At 40.6% G+C, this 20,359-nt stretch overlaps 4 protein-coding genes across 13 annotated transcripts in view; 2 read left to right on the forward strand and 2 right to left on the reverse strand.

Moving 5' to 3' along the window:
• Positions 1-1,559: 1,559 nt before the first annotated feature.
• Positions 1,560-4,676, reverse strand: LOC109855464 (ubiquitin-conjugating enzyme E2 J2-like). 3 transcript variants are annotated; one of them, XM_020429741.1, is made up of 5 exons: positions 4,430-4,676; positions 3,860-4,265; positions 3,529-3,763; positions 3,292-3,420; positions 1,560-3,018 (listed from the first exon to the last, which is right to left on the reverse strand). In XM_020429741.1, exons 2-5 carry the CDS (start codon positions 3,982-3,984, stop codon positions 2,809-2,811), a joined length of 699 nt encoding a protein of 232 aa, XP_020285330.1. In that variant the 5' UTR covers positions 3,985-4,265; positions 4,430-4,676; the 3' UTR covers positions 1,560-2,808. The 3 variants fall into 3 exon arrangements, with proteins under 3 accessions (XP_020285330.1, XP_020285329.1, XP_020285327.1); XM_020429740.1 differs by having other exon boundaries at positions 4,346-4,676; XM_020429738.1 differs by having other exon boundaries at positions 3,860-4,676.
• An 846-nt stretch (positions 4,677-5,522) lies between these two features.
• On the forward strand, positions 5,523-7,443 carry LOC109855463 (transmembrane protein 98-like). The gene is made up of 4 exons (XM_020429737.1): positions 5,523-5,943; positions 6,030-6,139; positions 6,285-6,417; positions 6,485-7,443. Exons 1-4 carry the CDS (start codon positions 5,707-5,709, stop codon positions 6,758-6,760), a joined length of 756 nt encoding a protein of 251 aa, XP_020285326.1. The 5' UTR covers positions 5,523-5,706; the 3' UTR covers positions 6,761-7,443.
• A 158-nt stretch (positions 7,444-7,601) lies between these two features.
• LOC109855465 (ATP-binding cassette sub-family F member 2) lies at positions 7,602-11,364 on the reverse strand. 2 transcript variants are annotated; one of them, XM_020429742.1, is made up of 9 exons: positions 11,147-11,364; positions 10,627-10,819; positions 9,793-10,196; positions 9,533-9,696; positions 9,191-9,418; positions 8,713-9,100; positions 8,431-8,622; positions 8,151-8,354; positions 7,602-8,060 (listed from the first exon to the last, which is right to left on the reverse strand). In XM_020429742.1, the coding sequence occupies exons 1-9, from the start codon at positions 11,351-11,353 to the stop codon at positions 7,917-7,919; spliced, it is 2,124 nt and encodes a 707-aa protein (XP_020285331.1). In that variant the 5' UTR covers positions 11,354-11,364; the 3' UTR covers positions 7,602-7,916. The 2 variants fall into 2 exon arrangements, with proteins under 2 accessions (XP_020285331.1, XP_020285332.1); XM_020429743.1 differs by lacking the exon at positions 11,147-11,364 and having other exon boundaries at positions 10,627-11,037.
• A 4,989-nt stretch (positions 11,365-16,353) lies between these two features.
• LOC109855484 (rho GTPase-activating protein 100F) overlaps positions 16,354-20,359 on the forward strand; it is a 64,073-nt gene continuing 60,067 nt past the window's right edge. For 5 of the 7 annotated variants that reach the window (XM_020429781.1, XM_020429785.1, XM_020429789.1 and 2 more), the window contains exon 1: positions 16,354-16,622. The gene's annotated coding sequence lies outside the window, so the exon portion shown is untranslated. Of the gene's footprint in view, positions 16,675-17,863; positions 17,961-20,359 lie in introns of those variants that run through there. The other 2 variants (XM_020429783.1, XM_020429784.1) reach the window with 2 other exon arrangements.

Below are 20,359 nucleotides of genomic sequence, written 5' to 3' on the forward strand. Positions count from 1 at the left end.
ATATATATATATATATATATATATATATATATATACACGCACAGTTTCCGCTCAAACATCCTGCGAATGGCTCGTAAAGCCTTATATATTTCTTGTTATAAATAAATATATATATACAATTACACGTATATATCCGGCTCGTATCGACCTTACTCGTTAGATTGTATATTGTATTTTGTTTGCTTCTCTAACCTCGTCATTCAACAACTCGAGAAAAAATGGAAAACCATGTGTGATCATGTGGGATTATACATGAAGGAGGGGGGGGATCGGGTATGGTTTTATATCACGATCATATAAGATTTTATACAAATGTCGGATGTGTGTGATTTCACGTGATCGTGTAAAATCAAATTTTGGCGCGATCTGTGATTTTATAATGGATCATATATAAATATAGAAAATCTGTGTATATGTGATCATATGTAAAATTAGATTCAGAATTTGGCGCGATCTCTGTGATCACTTGATATATAAATCTTATATATGATCACATGTTTCTGTTTTTTTTTCTCGGGAATCGACTTAAAACAAAACGAAAATGTTTACTCGCGCGTATATATGTGGAATTGCACGTACACACGAAAATTCCGAGGTTTTCTGAAAAAAAAAAAAAAGAGTTAATAAACACGCTACTACCGCGAAGAGCGTCAAGAAAACTCGAAGCCGCGTTATCCGGATTTATCTGTGTGTAACGCGTAAGGAAGAAATAAACACGACATCGTCAAGAAGACGCGCGCTCGGGTGGTTCACAGGATGTGTCCTTCCTCCCGAGCGCACTTGAACAACGACGCATTCAGCGCGGGATTTCCAACAGTTTACCGGAACGAGTAAACCGCGCGCTCTCTCTCTCTCTCTTTTTCTCCTTAGGAACGTTGGTCTCTCTTCATTTTCTCACAATTGCCGGATAACGAACGAAGAGAATCTTTATACACGCGGAGGAGATGTCTCTCTTGTTAAAATATCAAGTTGAGAGACTCTACGTATACTGGGGTGGGGATATTCGTTTAAAATTAGATAAAACAGAGATTTGGAGCAAACCGGAGTCGTTAGTGATTTGAGTTCGAAAATGCATTTCTCAAGTAAGTAAACTATATTCCACACGCTTACAATAAGTTTTTTTGGTTTTTTTGTTTTGTTTTGTTTTGTTTTTTTTTTTTTTTTTACATTTGTGTTTCATTGTATAATTATCTTGTTATGTATAATTTGTGTAATTACGATCAAATTTTTCGTATAACTACAAGTTTTATACGGCACGTCTCTACACATGTTCACACGACGGTAGAATGTGTTCAAGTGCACACATATAAAATTTTCTTTTATACATATAACTTAAACACGCGGAATTAAAAAAAAAAAAAAAAAATCACGCGACTTATCGAACAAAAAGAAAACACGCGAAAAATCAAATAAAAAGTTCTAACGAAAAGTGAAACGACTATTCTACCGCGTGCGACAAAAAAAACAGATAACATTGCAATAACAGATCGATATACGTTAATAAAAAGTCATTTGTGGTTTATTTTATTCTTAGTCCGAGTTTACACTCCAGTAATTTGTTTTTTTTTTTTTTTTTTTTTTTTTTTGTCCCTAAAAATCACGCAAAATTCTTCTTGCTCATTCGGATATATTACACAAACAAATAACTCGTCATGGAAGAGCAAGAGAGGGGAATCGGAGATTAGCGAATATATCAATAATTAATACATGTGTTAATTAAGGAAGAAACGTTGTGGGTCGTTTTATACGTGGAAGAAGTGTATGTTTCTTCGTTAAGAAAAAAAAAAAAAAAAAAAAAAAAACAAGCAAGCGACCTTGCAAATTATACTAATTATCGCGACGAGAGAAACATATCATTTCGAAATTCGCAAAAGAGTTATATATGTGACAGTCATAGTGTTACATAGAACAGCCAACAAAATTACACTATCTCTCTAATATAACGAATACAAATTCAATTATTCGTTCGAGTTTTCGATCACTCGCGTTGAGATGTTATAATTTTTTTGTTTTTTTTTTTTTTTCATAACGTCTTCTGTCTTTGTATTTACAAAACAAACTTTTTGTTTTCGATAAACGATATGTCTGAGACTATTGTGTGACACAATTTGATTCAATTACTACGGCAATGTCGGATTCAGATTTTTGTTGGCACGACGTTGAATACAACTGACATTTATGCATTTCGATCCAAAAGAGATTCTCTATCAAGAATAATAATAACATATTACCGTGTAACATGCACAGTTATGCGTTTCTTCTTCGAACACATCGAATACAATAGATCTCAAAATTGTTAAAAAAAAAAAAAAAAAAAAAAAAGGATTCAACGGAAGATTATTTCTCAGCACCATGAGAGAAGAACAATCTCTAATTTCGCTATTTCCTACAAATCAAGCTACGAGAGTGCAAAGTCCAGTATAAAAAAAGGACCGAAGATCTATTTACTATACAATTATATGTTCTTTCTTCATCTTGCACACGTATCCCGTATTATCTGAATTAAAAGAGAGAAACTATCGACTCGGTTTTTTCTTTTTTTTTTTTTTTCTCATCATTAATGACCAGCGAATCGAATCCGTGGTTAATAATGCGGCAATCAGAATGATTATAATGTATTTTACAATGGACCTCGATATAAAAATCTACCAAACTATCCACAGCTTACTGGCAAAGAGTTTTGAACTTGCTCGTGTGTGACACAGTTCAAACAGGATAGATTACGATAAGTGGTATGTGTACGTTGTTTCCTTCCCGTGTCGTTTTTTTTTTTTTTGCAGTGCAAGCAGCTTGATTCCAACCCGAGTTTTATTCCGTGGCTATGCTCCTCAGCACGTATTTCACAGTGTACGCGAACGCTGCAAAACCTATGATAACTACCAAATTGGCCAGTGCGCTCTGCAATGGGCTCTGATCTCTCTGTAGCTGATCTCGTATTAATGAAGACACTTCGGACGCGGTGGATTGATGCCTTTGTTTCTCAAGTTCTTTCCGACGTTCCAATTCAATTTTGATCGTCTACAATTCCAAATAGTTATTTGTGTGTTATAATGTCATTATATTATTCACAATTATATTACATTATAATGTCATTATATTATTCATAATTATATTAAATTATTATCGTGTTAGAATTTTCATCTTCCAAATTTTGGAATGTGTTCCAAAAAGAAAATCCATCATTAAAAAATGTTCCAATAGTTTCGATAGACAACTTTTACATACTGTATTATTGTAATTTGTTTTTCTAATAACAGACATATACGAATTTGTGTTGCGATAAAACAATACCTCAACAGTATCTGGGAACAGCTCGCAAAACATCTTATCCTTCAGATTATATTCTAAGCTCTGTGCGGCTAGTTGTCTCTTTTCATAATCCGTTGTACTCATACTACCAAGTGTAGGACTATTCTCAAGCTGCGAATAAAATTCATTTTAATTTAAATTAATTGCAACAAAAATATTGTACAATATTTTATCACTATTATAAAACGCAGAATATTCATCTTAGGATGAAATAATTACCATAAAACTGAGCAAGCCTGTAAGAATAGTTGACACACTCCACGCCGGATTCCACGTATCAGGGTGGTAATCAGATATGGACAGACATAATCTCATATTGACTTTAAATCGGCCATTTGGAGTGGTCATGTAAATGCTAGGTGGTTGAAATGGAAATTCCATTGGGAATACAAGCTTTCCATGATAAAAACCACCCTCGTATGGAGTTTTTTCTGGCCCTATAACCACATAATGCCTGAAACAAGTAGAATACGTGCCAATTTGTTTATTATTAAATCTAAAATAAAATATCAACGTGTCATCCAAATGTCAGATACAATCCAAAACTTGCCATTCTAGTATATCCGAGGGGTCTGGTTCAGCAAGAACATACGGTACCGGATCCTTTTTAAGACGTACGTAATCTTGTCTTAACCTGGCCGTAGCACTGTTGGCTTTTCCGTTCATTCTTACCATGGGAACAAGTGTTACTTTCAAATACACAGTGTTTCAATCTCTTCTCTCTACTCTTATCTTAGGATATTCTTCTGTTTGTCTGACGAATCGAGCCTCAACGGTTCGTCACAATTTTTATCGATTACGATTTTACGAAACAGGATCTCGTTTGCGAAATAGCGTTCTTTCTCGCAGTCTCAACAACAAGTCACACAATGTTCACGCATGGCGCGAATCCACGTGGAATCATCCGCGACAACTTCCTGTTTGTTATTCGAATAGACGATTAACTCGCTGACACTCTGCAAGTAAATACGAGACGGAATATTACGTGTGACAATAGGTTAGGTTGAGTTGCGCGCGATGATAACAAATCGCGTACTGATCAAACAGCGTAAAAATATTTGACCGAGTCGTGCGATTCAAGGTTCTGGATCTCAGGTAACGATTTGGACGACGGAGGTACCTGGCAGGATGCGTTTTGGCAAAAATACTCGCGAACACCGCAAAAACGCAAAACACAAACTTTGACACTTTGACAGAGGTGGGCGACGAGACTGTACAAAAGCAACGGAAAACATATGACTGAAGCAAAGTGACAGTGAGACTTAAAAGGCTTTTTATGAGGGCTCCTATGCTCCGCCCATACGCCCAATCATGGTGAATTAATTCAGTGTCACCACTTTGTAAAAAAGAATACACTATAGGTCGGTTTCATCGTTTCCGAATGTTTCGAATCAAATTGACCAATCCCCACCGCACGTTTCAGCGAAATCACTCAATCACTTTATTGACGCTTAAAAACCAGTTTCGTCATCTTTGTATCGGTCAAAAACGCAATTAATTCGATATTATAAAAACTATGATTGACTAATGACGAGTAATGTGATTTTAAAAGATTTGTTAAAATCACATTACTCGTAATTAGTCAATCATAGTTTTTATAATATCGAATTATAATATATATTATATTATATTATATTATATTATATATATATATAATACACATATAATATACATATAGTATATATATATTATATTATATTATATATAGTATATACATTTTATATATTATATATAATATTATTTATAATATTATAGTGTTTTAGCCAAGACTCGAACCACTTGTGGTTTGAATTCTCGCTATTTAAAGTGTTTTAGCCAAGACTCAAACCGCTTGTGGTTTGAATTCTCGCTATTTGAAGTGTTTTAGCCAAGACTCGAACCACTCGTGGTTTGAATCTTCGCTAAGTAGAAGTGTTTTAGCCAAGACTCAAACCACTCGTGGTTTAAGTCTTTGGTAAAACACTTTAAATAGCGGGGACTCAAACCACGAGTGGTTCGAGTCTTGACTAAAACACTCTACTTAGCGAGGATTCAAACCACGAGTGGTTTGAGTCTTAGCTAAAACACTCTACTTAGCGAAGATTCAAACCACGAGTGGTTCGAGTCTTGGCTAAAACACTTTAAATAGCGAGGATTCGAACCACGAGTGGTTTGAGTCTTGGCTAAAATATATATTAGCGTCAATTCCGCTTTATATAGCGCGTTAACTCTAATTGTGCTCCAAGCCAGTGTTTTTCGCAGTGAAGTGAACGGAGCTTAAAACTCGTGACAGTCTCTACCTCCCATCGTATAATCGTCATCTGGATCTACTTCATATATGTCACAGTGAGAGCGGACTACGACGCGCTGCGCGATTGTTGATAGTTCACTTTAAATGTCACACGGTGAATCCAGTTGATGCTGTCTTCTTCTTGGATTAACGACGACGTTCCGTTTCGCCAGATTGCCATTCGCTATCTGTACCAATATTCGGACACAATGAGCTCGTCGATATCCATGAGCAACACCGGATCACCGGCCACTGCTACGGGTATGGAGACCGTGGTGGCTGTTGCTCTGGGCGCGCTCGCCGCTGTATTTCTCGGCGCGCTTCTGGTACTCCTTGTGATATGTCGCAGACAACGTTGCTATTACGTATGTTATGACAGCCGTGTGGTTTACAGTAGAAGCGCTAAAAGGCTTTGCAATAAAAGAGGAAACATAATCTCGTTTCTTTTCAGAACCAGAAGGATTCGGCAGAGTTGAGTTCCGATCTGCTCGAGGGAGAGAATATCACTGGCTTGGGATTGGATGTGTGGGAGAGCGAAGAGTGGTTGGCGGGTGCTGAAAGGTAATGAAGCTCTTGTAAATAATGATTAAATGTTATTGAAGCGAGAGATATAGATTTTGCATAAACTTTCGCGTCAAAAAGTAGTAGTATACGTTACAGTATATGTATGTAAACAATTTTATATAGAAATATTTTGTACTTCCAGATGGGTGGACGATGCTACCGGCTTGGCTCCGCCTTGTATAGCAGTACTCCGATCTTGCCACGCTCTTGCTGCCAGTCTCACCACCATCGCTGGGACTGTCAACAGCAACACTGTCCCATTAGAGATAGTAGACGTACGTGCAGTTTTGCTGTTCCGTCTCGTATCTACTGCAAATTGTTGAATTTTACATTGTTACACAGGTCGCTCGGCGTATACCGCCCCGCGTAGATGACGTTGTCCGCAGCTTGTATCCGCCACTGGACGCCAGGCTTCTGGAAGCCAGAGTGGCGGCTCTGGTGTTGGCTGTGACCCACTTGGCTCTGGTAACAAAACACGGAGTGCCAAAGAGCCAGGCCAGAAAACTAGCATTCATCGATCAAGCTTTAAACGACATGGACACGCATTTGCTGGTGTTGAGAAATGCGGCGTTGGCTCAAGAAGTGGTCTGCTCCATCCCGGCCTCCACGCCGGTTTAAAATATTCATTGTTAGATCTCTTGAAGGAATCTCTCTCTCGAATGTTTCGCACAGTATTTTGTAATTTTCGAAACATTTTGTTCATAAATTTTATTCTGGTAAAATCGTTATGCGAAAAATGAGCGAAGAAAGCCGTACGGAATATACAAGTCGATAGACTCGCAACAAATTGTAACATGTATATACTATATAGAGAATATTTCTCGCGCTGCTTTTCGAGCGACAAATACTCAATTACGGATCAATCACTGATCTCAAGGCATAAAACTCAAAATGAACAAAACTCCAAGTTGCTGGTAAAAAATTGTCAATATTTATATATATATATATATATATAGAGTATATATATAGTTGTTTATTTTGAGTTTTATACAAACGTCAATTATATTATTATATTATTATAAAAAATGCATATATATATTAAATACACGCAGCGTACGGAAGTATCATGAGGAATATATATATATATATATATATATATCTTTCTTGCATATCTTCGTATGATAGTTTTAAATCTTTCGATGAAAATCTGCTAAGAGTCGTTAGTTCTTGTTTACAATACACAGAAATATATGTGGAAATGTGCTGTCTTCCATTGTTATAATAGGTATTTATATATACGTACACAGATAAAAATTGTATTTGTGTGGAACTATATATATATATAATCGTACCTGCGTTTGTACACAATATTTTATATATTCTTGTGAGAATCAAACTATTTTATATATTAAGTATTTGTAATAAAGTTGACCGTAAAAGAGAAATTTTTATTCTTGGTTTTCGTCGTTTACTTTCATATTTCAAGCAAACTTTTATTAATATTTACTTGATCGTTTTTTTTTTTTTTTTNTTTTNTTTTTTTTTTTTTTTTTTTGTCTAAATGTATGTTCTAGAGAATTCTACCACGATAATTAATTTGCGCTATAACCGTTATTAGGTTTTGTTAACTAGAGAGGATCAATTTCGTCATAATGGCGTCAATAAATTAACTAAGTAATCTGACTGTATCACCCAAGATACGTTACAGAAAACGGCGCACGTTCAGTAACAATTAGCGTGTTATACAATTCATAAAACAATTGCTATAAATGAGAAAGATATTACATTATATAAGAAGGATAATGCAAATCACACAATCAGAACACTACCCACATTATTTGCCCCGATTTGTGAAGTCCTTTTGCCTTTTCTGATTGTCAGACAAGACCTTGTCCTTGAGATGCTCCTTGTAATCCAATATGTTGCCGCTCCACTTTGTCACCGTTCCGTTTTCGCACACCCAGATTTCTTCGGCAACCTAAGTTTCGAACGCAATGAGAATACATCAAATTTTTTAAATTGTTTCTTTTTAAACGTATGAAGATGCTGTATGCAGAAATATATGTACTTGATTGATCAATCTGAAGTCGTGCGATACAAGGACCATGCCGCCTTCGAAGTCGTTAATGGCGTCAGCAAGTGCGTCGATCGTTTCCATGTCCAAGTGATTGGTAGGCTCGTCGAGCAGCAAGAGGTGAGGCACTTGCCAAGCTAACCAAGCGAAAACAACTCGACAACGTTGACCGTCCGATAGTTGACGAATAGGACAGATCTAAATAAAGTTAACGCTTAAAACATCGCTACATGTATACAATATCTTTGCTAAAAGTGAAAAAATACTGATATACCTGTTGACGTCCGGTTAAGCCGTAACGGCCAATAATTTTTCTCATTTCTTCGCGCTCTTTGACGTCGGGAAAAGCTTTCATCATGTAATCGAGAGGCGACACATCCAAGTCCAATAATTCGTGTAAATGTTGATGATATCTGCCAATTCGTAAATGACTATTCTTGCGAATCATTCCGCTTGTCGGCACCAACTGTAAACGGCAAACGTTTGCTTCGTTAGAAAAAACACCATCAGAAACCCGCGACATTTATCGTTTAAAATGCAAGTTTCAACAACATACATCACCATACAACAGTTTCAACAGAGTACTCTTTCCCGCCCCATTCGGTCCGACCAACGCGATTCTTGTATCCAAGTCAATACCAAATTCCAGATTCTTATAAATCCACGGCAAGTCGTCGGTGTAACGAAAACTGACGTTCTGAACCATAATAACCGGCGGCGGAATTTTCCCGCACGAAGGGAAATAAAAGTTCAGCACTTTGTCGTTGACAACCTTTTCCGTCAAACCTTGCGCCATCATCTTCGCTAACGTCTTTTCCTTCGATTGAGCTTGTCTAGCTAATTTCGCCGATCCATGACCAAATCGTGCGATGTAGTTCTTCATGTGCGCGATTTGATCCTGTTCCCAGTTGTACTGTTTCGCCTGATTCTCAAGCAGCTCCATTCTGACAAAATCAATATACAAATTTTCAGACTTAAGCAACAACAACTGTCGTCATTTGTCGATTTTTCCTGTCTTTGGGTAAATCTCTCACCTTGTCTTCACAAACGCCTCGTAATTACCGGTGTAATACTTCAATTGCTTCTTATTGACGTGTATGATATTAGTGCAAATGCCATTGAGAAAATCTTGAGAGTGGGATATGATAACTAAAATTCGTTTATAAGTTTTGAGTTCTTCCTCCAGCCACACACAAGCGTCCAAGTCGAGATGATTGGTTGGCTCATCCAGCAACAACAGATGCGGCTTTACATACAAAGCTCTGCAATAAAAGAATTAAACATTTTAATTGCAAAAATTTTGCACACACGGTGGTATACAAAATTTTGGCGTAGAAATTTTTTCTAGAATTTTTCACACACACACACACACACACCTGGCAAGTGCTATTCGCATTCTCCAACCTCCCGAAAAGTCTTTGGTAGGCGTTGTTTGCATTTTTGCAGTAAAACCCAAACCGTGTAAAATATGAGCAGCACGAGCCTCCGCGGTGTCGGCAGACATATCTTCTAATCTCTCGTATACATCCATAAGTTGTTCCTAGATTTTATATACGAACGAAATAAACTTAATTTTTAAAGTAGACAAGTTTTTTTTTTGCGTTCAGCAAAAATCCGCACAAATTTATGACCTAACCTGAGCGTCTTCCTCGTCGCAATCCACCAACTCCTCGGCGAGTTTTTCTAATCGCACGCGTTCCTCATCAACTTCCATCACACATTCCAAAGCCGTCTTGTTGCTCGCAGGCATTTCTCTAGTCAAGTGAAATATATCTATTTGATCCGGAATAGGAACTTCACGATTTCCTAATACTGCTAACAGCGTAGACTTTCCTGAACCATTTAGACCTAATAAACCGTAACGTCTACCACAGTTCAATTCTAACATAGTATCTTGCAGCAATTCACAACCATGAAAGGTAATAGAAAAGTTAGATATCTTTATGTCACGGCTGCGCGGGTGAGAAGCCAACGATCCGGTGCAGGAGCGCGCTTCGGCATTTAGCCTTGCATCTGCTTCCAGTTTCAGACACAACGCCTCTGAAAACAAGTTCTTTATGTACACGATGACAAATAAAAAAACAAACATTTGATCAAACAACGTGACTTGCAAGAGCGAGTTTATGCAAATCTCAATAACATTTAAAACATATAATTGTAAACAAACAAATTGTAAACAAATGCAACATAAAAATACAACGAATTAAAAATATTGTCAAACGTTACAATCTTTCCTTTCTTAACGGTAACATCGGCATAAGTGCATGTTGCACTTTGATATGAAATTTTTATCGCTAGATTTGTTGCGCACACAAAGGAGAAAATCGTAACGTCCATTATTACTTTGTGCATAATTAAGTACCAAAAAGTACTCTCGAATGTACACGCGTTATTTTGCAACACAAAAGTTGCGCAAAACACAAGAAGCAAACAGATATAATAAGAGACATCCGTCATCAATTTCATCTACCTTCGGCGCTGATAGCCGTGCCGTTAGTGCCGTTCTGCAGGTCCCCCAACGTCGGGCTCTGCTCCTTACTGTCCTCGGAATTTTTCGTCTGATTATTGCTCTGAGGCTTCTTCCCGGACTGTCTCGCCTTGGCCGCCTCTTTCTTCTTCTGCTGCTGCTTCTTCTTCGCGTCGGACGGCATTGTCTCTCTCACCTGCAATTTCAACGCGGCCCGTTTTTTTTTTCGTCAACTTTTTCTTTCAGAATTCGGCGGAAACGTGCGACGGCGGTCCCGGAGAACTGGATCCCTCCCCCCTCCCTGTTTTCCAGCGATCGCGATGTTTTCGCGCGTTACGTAAGACGCAGGTTAGGAAATTTCGCGGGCACGTGTGCGTGACGAAAAGAAAACGCCGTGAGAACAGACAAAAAAAAAAAAATAAACGCTCGATTTCACTCCGATTTACCGTAAAAAAAAAACCCCGTCACCGCGTCGCGAGGTCGATTGTTGCCGCCGCCGCCGCCGCCGCCGCTTCTTACTCACCTCAACGGACAAAGGAAATTCCGATATCGTCGCGAATCGATGATTTTTCTTGACTTCGTCGCGAAACCGCGTCGTTTCCCCGCGCAATTTTTCTCGGCAAAGTTTTGAGATTTCGCAAATAGGAGGATATTCACGAATTGATCGAATAAATTTTGTGCCGAAACAACGCGATCGGTACGTGACACGCGGAGAGACCTCCACGTGCATCGAACAAAACCCGTCGAAACAAACCCGTCAAAAAATTGTCGTCCGTGTGTCGCATCTGACGCACAGATGACGCCACGTGTACCAAACAAACGTTACCGGCGCGCGGCTCTTTTTTGGGTAATTTCCATTTGAGGAACAAGTTCGGTCGGCGTTCCCCGCGTCAACACCGAGCGAATTGTTCACGAGGATGCGCCGTAGGATTTCTCGCAGATCCAAAACAGTGTAAATTTCGACCACAGACAATAAGCGCTATTGTCCGTATATACAAATTACATGAGAACGAAAACAAAGAAGGTAATGGAGAGCACTTATGTACAGACAAATCTATATATAAAAAAAAAAAAAAAAGATACAGACGTGACAATTTTTTTTATTACAAACGGAGAGAAAACAATAATTTTACTTTTTACACGTGTAGCGTATTTATTTTATCATTGCATCGATTTGTCTCATATTGCGACGCTGTCGGTTTCGAATACGCGAAAAATCGTTTTTTAATTGGATGTCCGGTGATTGTTGATTCGCCGCGCTCCGTAAAAACGCGATTTTCGATTTCCCGTTTCCTGCGGTTTCCGATTTCGCGCGTTGTGATCGAACGACATGCAAGGTGTGTTCTTTCTGATGAATGAACGAATGGATAAACGGCAGGGGGTGGTAAAAGAAGACACGGACTTGCGCCACCCTCCCCCCGCCCCGCAGAGAGAGCGCGCGGAGTCCGAAGTCTGTGCGGCCGATGGCCGCGGCGAGGGGGGAACCACCCCCTACCACGGTGGTGAGAGCTTAATTGCACCGCATCACAGAACGTAGTATTCCCGTACTACTACGTGTGCTGATGGAGACGTGGCGTAGTCGCAGCCGCCGCCGCATCGGCCGCCGGCGTTCGGAACGCCGCGCGGATCGTCGTCGCGCACCTACGCGGCGGCGGATCAGTGACGTATCTGTTCTACTGCGCGCGGTGATCGTGCAGATCCGACGCGAATGAATCCGCTGATCACGTCACACGATCTCTTCGCTTGGATTTAAAAAAAATTAAAAAAATGCAAACCAGATAGAAAACACAAAGGAAGAGACTTGTATCGCGCGAATTCGGTATATATATGTATACACAAGTAATTATATATTGTGTACATTATGTTGTAAAGTATATTAAAATAATAGAGATGTGGTTAAAACAAATATCGAATATAAAATACTAAAAATATTTATTTTACGCGCGTGTTGAATATATTTGTTTAGATAGTTAGATTTTATATATATTTTATATATTATTAGATATTTTAAAAATATTAGATATTTATACATTGAAGATATTTATATATTGAAAAATAGTTTTATACCGTTTATATACATTTTTATTTATCAATTTTCATTGTCTCTCGATATCTGTAACAATTTTGAAGAAATCTTCAACAGATTCACTTTGCATGCGGAATGTTCATGCACGCAGCTAAAGCTCGCGTGTCAACCACCGTAACCTTTGGTATAATGCATCTGAGAGAGCTTGCAGGTGGACAAGGTCGCAACCAAGAGAAAGGGATTGAAAAAAAAAAAGAAAAAAAAAAGTGTGAATGCCACTCGCCGCTCATTCAAATGTCGGTCAATCACAGCGTCACACAGTTCTCAGCGTAACACGTACACGGTTTTGTTCTCAAATAAAATGTCACATTGTTCAAAAGAAAACTTCTGGTCCAAGACACACGCGCATCTGTTGACACGTTAAATCACCATACAATCGTTATATCGATCGTTATAAGAATTATGCTGATTGATTTAAATTAGATGCGTGTCCTATTTCATTTAAATAAAAATACGATTGTGTAAATATGTAATACGCAATATACGTAAAATATATTATAGAAAATTGCGATTATCTGTACAATCAAAGATATCCATTTCTAGATTAAAATTCGCAATTTGTACCTAATGTCCCGTATATATTCTTGTCGTTTTCGCCGCATGATGGATGTGTTGCGCGAGTGGGAGAGAGAGAGAAAGAGAGAAAGCCTCGCGCTCTGGGTTTAATCCATCGTCGATCGAGCTCGAAAATTTAATCCGCCGTTCGCTACGTTCCGTCCTAAAATTTATGAGCTGACAGATGGATTCCTGCTTGCCCGGCGAAGAATCGACGTGCGACGTCTTCCGTGCCGAGTGTTTTTGACACGAGCTGGTCGTTCCGATCGATCTCTCGGACTAGAATAGCCGAACCGGAAGTAGGACATTTAGGCTGATATCGGCAACGACAAGGACAAGAGAGAAAGAAAGAGAAAGAAGATCGAAGAATCGCCAAGTTGGCTGGATTTCTCAGCCGTTCGTCACTTTCAAGAGAGAGATAGAGAGAGAGAGAGAGAGAGAGAGAAAGAGAGTTAGCTTAAATCTCTCGAACGTACACTGTGCAAACTGTTTTTTTTTTCTTTTGAGCGAAAATATCAGGAGGAACGCACACACAGACGCGATTATAAAATAAATGATCCGAAAAAGACGATTTGATTAACTCTTTCGTTCCGTTAATTGGCAATGAATAATTTAATTAGGTATACAATACGAAACCGTTGAAAACAAACTTCATCAACTCGTGAATACAAATAAACTGTTCAATATACCTGTGAATTAATATAAGCCGGTCACTCGCTCAATGGCTGTTATTTCTCTCTGTATCGATCATCGACCGGCGTATACGATTGTGTGTACACCATAGCGAAATGTTATTGAAATTGTTTCACGGTTATCAAATGCAATATTAGCGCGACGCAATATATATATATATATATATATATAGCTCGATATAAATAAATAATACGTAATCGCAAAAATAAATAATATATATAATAGCGAAATGCAGTGACGCGTGCAATTATACAGCGGGACAAGCAAATTTCTTTTTTTGCAAATTAATTAGATCCTTATAAATCCCGAGAGAAAATAATTGCACAGCCACTTTTCGCCAGCTATGTTTCGCGAGAGAGAGAGAGAGAGAGAGAGAGAGAGTGTGTGTACATAACACGGCAGCTTGATTAACATGTCTATACCAGCTTTGCGCTCAAGTTTCGTATTGTTTTGCCGTGAAACTGATATACCTCTGAAACGCAAGTAAGTGTCATCGATCTTTTCGAGCGATTTCCCCGCGTTCTCATTACGGGACAACAGTTGTTGTGCGATTTTGATCGTTGTTTTGCGATTTTGATCCTTGTTTTGCGTTTTTGATCCTTGTTTTGCGTTTTTGAATCGAACGCGAACAAAAAACAAATACAAATAAATAAATAATTTTTGCAATTAGATCCAGAGAGAAAATCATTACAATATTGTGAGCGAGTTTATATATTTATATATTATAATTATATATTTACATGTATTTATATGACATTTAATACAATTACAATAGTATTTTGTATATTAACATTATTGTTTTGTGTAAATATTCGCGGAAGAGTAGACCAGAGAGAATTTGTACGGAATTACTTTACCTACTTTTTTTTTTGTTTCGGGAAACGTTTTTCGAAAAAAGTGTTTCGAAAGTGCGATCTCTTTTATGTTGCACAACTTTTTGGAGTTTGAATTTTAAGCGCTAGTCGCGAAGGAAAACGTCACTTTCGGCGAAAACTTTGTACACACCCGGAGTGTCGGATCTGTTCGACAGCCCCCTAAAGTTTTCTTGAGCATCCTTTCGTGAGCGGAGCGCGCGCGAATCTTCTTCTTTGGGAAAATGTTCCCGTAATCAGTATGCAATAATCGACATCGCGCTGTAATGCCTTTCCTCGACGAAGGCGACGAAAATATTAAGTCGACCCGCGTGGACGTAATAACGTGTGTTCCCTTTCGTTAAAGGTGCATCAAATTTTCTCTTGTTACTTGGAAGGGAAAATGCAAATTACATACGTCAGAGGAACTTTGTACAAAAGAACTTAGAATGTCTCTCTTAATGAACGATCATATATCCTCTTTTTTCCGTATATTATATTATTTGATCATTGAAACAATTATTATTAAACTTCTGTATTCTTCCTCGTGAAAACTTATAATAGTAGGGAAGTGGCCAATTCGAGACAGAATAATATATAAATTAATATATGTAACGTACATTATTGTAAAAAATTATTTTAAAAAATAATTACTAATTTTTAAAATTTATTTTAATAATAATTAATAGTAGAGGAAAGTGGACAATTCGAGGCAGAATAACCAGATGTTCTGTGTCAATAAACTTCTTTTTTTTTTTTTTAAATTTTTTTAACAAACGTTTCGACCCTAATTTGCGTTAGATTGTTTGATATAATCTATAATTAATATATGTGTAATTATTATACAGTACACTGAAGAAGACCCAAATTAGGGTCAAAACGTTTGTCAAAAAAATTTAAAAAAAAAAAGTTTATTGACACAGAACATCTGGTTATTCTGCCTCGAATTGTCCACTTTCCTCTACTATTAATTATTATTAAAATAAATTTTAAAAATTAGTAATTATTTTTTAAAATAATTTTTTACAATAATGTACGTTACATATATTAATTTTTTTATATAATAAATTACTTATGTTTTATAAATTTATTATAAATGAACACGAGAGAGAGCGTTGTCTCTGATAAAAATCCAAACCTAAAAATACTGATAATCTCGAGACGAACGAAAATTTTTTATTCGACTCTCGATCAAAAAGACATTTCGACCGGGGTGAAAAACTGTCAAGATCGCGCGACGTGCGTCTGTTCGCACGCTTATATATACTACTGCGCGCGCTACCAACCTCGCTCTCTAGCGATATCGTCATATAGTCTATCGTCGCCACCCTCGCTCGCGTTCTATCGCGTTCACTCGCTTGCGCGCTTGCGTGCGTGCCGCGGCTCCTCAACATGTCCGCGCGACGGCGGCAGAGCGTATAGTCGTGGTTATGCGGCGGGGCGCGTTACACCCCGCGAGCCGGCAGTTCTCAATTCCTTGACGCAGGGGCGGTTCGCAATTCCCGCGCGAAGCGCCCCGCGCTCTCTCTTTCTCATCCCGTCGTTTTCGCGTTCGTCGCCGCGAGCGTGCGTGCGTGAGCAAAACGAAAGTCGAACTTCGTAACGAACAAACTTCTTCCCCGTGTAGCCCGTCGTCGTTCGTTGTCATCATCGTCTTCGTCGCCGAGGTGCTCCTTCGTACGCCGACCCTTCTCATACGGAGGAGGAGCAGCTCCGTTCGAAGCTTCGTGCTTGAAACGAACAAGGAAGAAAGAAGACAGAGAGGAAGAAGAGAGGACAAGGACGGACATACGGTGCACCGTCCGAGTGCCAAGGTAGCAGGGGTGAAGGGACGCTCTTCAGCAACGTACGGCGTGTACACGTAGGGTGCGTTCGCGCGCGAGGGAGAGAAGAAACGAAGCATCGCGGGGTAAAACGAGACGGCGAGGGGGGGAGGGGAGGGTGGGTGCTCGGTCGGGAAGGTGGGTGACAGAGGGTGTGTGAGAGCGAGAAAGAGAGAGGACGAACGTAGGCGCGCGAGAGGGAAGGGAACGGTGTGCGACGGGGAAGGGTGGTGGGTGCGCGAGTGACAGAGAGTGAAGAGCGAGGGGTATGGCAAGAGGGTGAACGAGAGGGAGCGAGCGAGTAAGAGGGAGAGAGAGGGAGAGAAAAAGGCTCGAGGCAGGCGCGCGTATTGATTCCCGCGTGGCGTTATACGGTGAGGTGAGAAAGCTGCAACCGGAAGATTTCTCCTGCCTCCTTTCGCCGCCGCGGGAGAAAAAGAGAAAGAAAGAGAGAAAGAAAGAGAGAGAGAAAGAGAGAGAAAGAAAAAATAGCCGGAGAAAGAGAGCCGTGTGCAGGAGAAGAGAGTCACTCCGGACAATACCCCGCTCTCTTTGCGTCCCGCTCACTCACTCTCTCTCTCTCTCTCTCTCTCTCTCTCGTGTTCCCGCTCTCGAAGGTACGTGCCGTACGCGCTCTCGCGACAACAGTTCTTCTGACACTCGCGCGATTTTTACTCGCGTCCGTTTATAACGCGCGTTCTTCGGTAAAAAAAAAAAAAAAAAAAAAAANNGTCTTGTACGGTGTCGCTCCTACGGTGCGTTCGTCTTCCACGACGACGACGACCACGGCGAACGTTTCGTGGGTGGGCGAAGCGAGCGTGTGCGACACCGAGTGAAACGCGAAGCAAAGAGAGAACGGAGCGGACAGAGAGAGAGAGAGAGAGAGAGAGAGAGAGAGAGAGAGAGAAAGAAAGAGTGTGCGAGTGTGAGAGAGAAAGAGAGAGAGAGAGAGAGAAGGGTACTCTCGAAAAAAGGGTATATCGATCGGGGTTGGGGTCCTGGGGACCATCGGCTGGCACGCCACTACACGATTTTCGTGGTAGCTTTCTCTCTTTCTCTCTTCCGTTCTCTTCTCCTCTTTCTTCTTCTCTTTCTCTCTCTCTCTCTCTCTCTCTTTCTCCTCGCCAGATACACTACCGGCATCGTGTGCACATCGCTTTTTCCCACGCCGCGCCGCCGGCTCGCTTTTCCGCCGCGACTCGACCTCCAGATTTGTGCACAGGTGTCGCTCGAAAACTCCTTCGTCCGCGAGGACGTCGTCGTCGTCGTCGCGGACGTGCTTAAATGGTGTCCTCTTCTCTTCGCAGGACACCGCGAAAGTCCTCCACGGTGAGTCCTCCTCTCAGTTGTGTGATTCGAAACGTACTTTCCCTACATTGCACTCGATACCACAGAGTCGTCCGGCTTCGCGCTCGTGCGCGGTATCGAACCGCGGAATCGTCTTGTCAGTGCCGTCGACGATGCTCTCTCGTAAAATCTCGAGGATAGGATTCTTCGAACGAATTGTTACCGGTGTTATCGGATCTTGTCGTATCACGTTTGTTTAAAAAAAAAAAAATTCCTTTCCATAACGAGTGGAGTTTTCCGATTTGAAACAAATATCCGGCGCAGTATTTTTCTGTCAGTGAACATCGCTCGCGAACGACGAGTTCGAACCTCCTCCAGCGAGACTCTTTGCTTAGGAGGCTTTTCTTTCTGTCGGCAAATCTTTTCGGTGTGATAACAAGCGTTGCAAGTGATATTTTCGCCGAGGAGAGTGACAGGTTAGTTATCGGCAGGTTCGTCGAGAGACTCGGATTGATCGTACGGTCAATTTTTTTTTTTTTTTTTCAAGTCCTCGTTCTTGGACCAGAGCTTCGTATCGGCGGTTCGTTGCAGTGTGACGTAGAATTTGTTCTTTTATAAATTACAGAAAAAAAAAACCGTTTCCCCGAGACACTCGTTCCCCGAGAGTCAAACTCTATGCTACATGTCGTTCGATTGAGAAAAGTACCGACACGTTTCTCTCTCGCTATTCGCTTTGAAACATCGCGCAATCCGCGCAATCCGCGATAGGATTGCGATTTTTTTCGCAATCGCGCAAGTTTTTTCTCGCAACGCTTTTCGTCGTGTCGTGTTTCACGCACCCCGCGGTTGTCGTCGCGCGGTCAAGACGCGCTCGCGTGCACGCTCGCGCTTCTGGATGCGTGTGTAAAAAAAAAAACAAAAAAAATGGAAAAAAAAACAACAAATATACACGGCGTGTATAACATCCCTCCCTCTCGCCTGCCTGCCTACGCCGAGGCAGCCCGCCCTCTTCTTCGTCGGCTTTTCTCCACCGTCTTGCACGCGCGCCGGTGTCGGGGGGTTCGCCTCCTTCCAGCGCGTGGCGGGTCGTGGATCGATAATTCGCGTAGGAGGATTGCCACGGCGCGAAAGGAATCGAAGAGTGAAGTTCAAGAACCAGTTGAATGTCGGTTATGTAAATGGTCATGTCGACGTGGTACATCGCCGTCGGGTACATTGTGCATCGTTTTCGATACGCCAACGGAATACATATACACGACGACGACCTCGTTCGTCCTCTCTCGACGACGCGCATATCCCACAGTCTGTGTTTCATTCTTCCGGCCGCTCGTATCTATCCGCGCCCGTATGAGTGACTCCTCTTCTTGAACTGGAGAGAGGCCGGTCGTATAAGATAAAAACCTTGAACCGCTCTTTGCGACGGACGCGTAAAAATGCTCGTACTCGCTGGGTTTTTTTTTCTGTTTTGAGTGTTTTTTTTTTTTTTAGAGAGAGAGAGAGAGAAAGTTGTATGTTTTATTTTACACGAAAAAGAGATATGTTTAAATAAAATAATAACGCTTTAAATAATTTGCGAGATAAAATCTCAACGTGCGTGTGTGGTGCGGAGCCGGGAAGCGATGATGCGAAAAGTTGCGCGTCCTCGTTACTCTCTTCCTCGGTCTCCCTCTCTCCAAAATTTTACTACCAAACCGCGTAACGAGCGCTGTGCGGCACAAAATATAATTTTTTCTCCCCCCCCCCCCCAAAAAAAAGAAAGTATTTAAAGTGCGGCGGAACTAATCTGCGCGTTTAAATTCCGTTGATTATCGATTCGAGCGCGGAAGAATTCAATTAGATTCTTCCGCGATGGAGAGGAGAGAAATGCGAACGCGCGTTTCGAAATCAAATAGTTCCGCGCGAGTTTCTTCGGCTGCGCTTTTCTCGCGTACGGGCGAAAAGTTTCCGCGCGAGAATGCGCCGCGCGCTTTTGTTCGCGCGAAACGCCTCGTTGCGCCCTTGCGCAGGAACGCGCCAACAACAACAATCAAATCTATTTGCGAACAAACATTATCGACATACGCTCTCTCTCTCTCTCTCTTTCTCGTTGATCCTCCCATTGTTCTCTCAAACTCGACTTTGTTGGGAAAGCGCGCACGCAATTTTTGCGTTAAACGCATTGCGCGTCGAATTAATCGATTCGAATTCTCTCTATCGATACGATAAACATTCGCGTGCGGTTATACACTCGAGCGATTTTTAACTCGCTATATGTTTCCGTACGCGGATAATAGATGTTTGTCGAATTCGCGCGAACGTTCTTCGATTTTCACGCACAAATGAAAATTGCGCGAGAATAAAATCGTGTTACTTGTATTACACTTACTTACTTACTCGACGGGAAGAGATACGTTTAAGCGCGCTGTGAGACGCGCGATGCGAGAAAAAAAAAAAAAAAAAAA

This window comes from Pseudomyrmex gracilis, unplaced genomic scaffold (genome assembly GCF_002006095.1).
Source record: "Pseudomyrmex gracilis isolate BER0280 unplaced genomic scaffold, ASM200609v1 scaffold_90, whole genome shotgun sequence".
In the NCBI taxonomy this organism is placed as follows: domain Eukaryota; kingdom Metazoa; phylum Arthropoda; class Insecta; order Hymenoptera; family Formicidae; genus Pseudomyrmex; species Pseudomyrmex gracilis.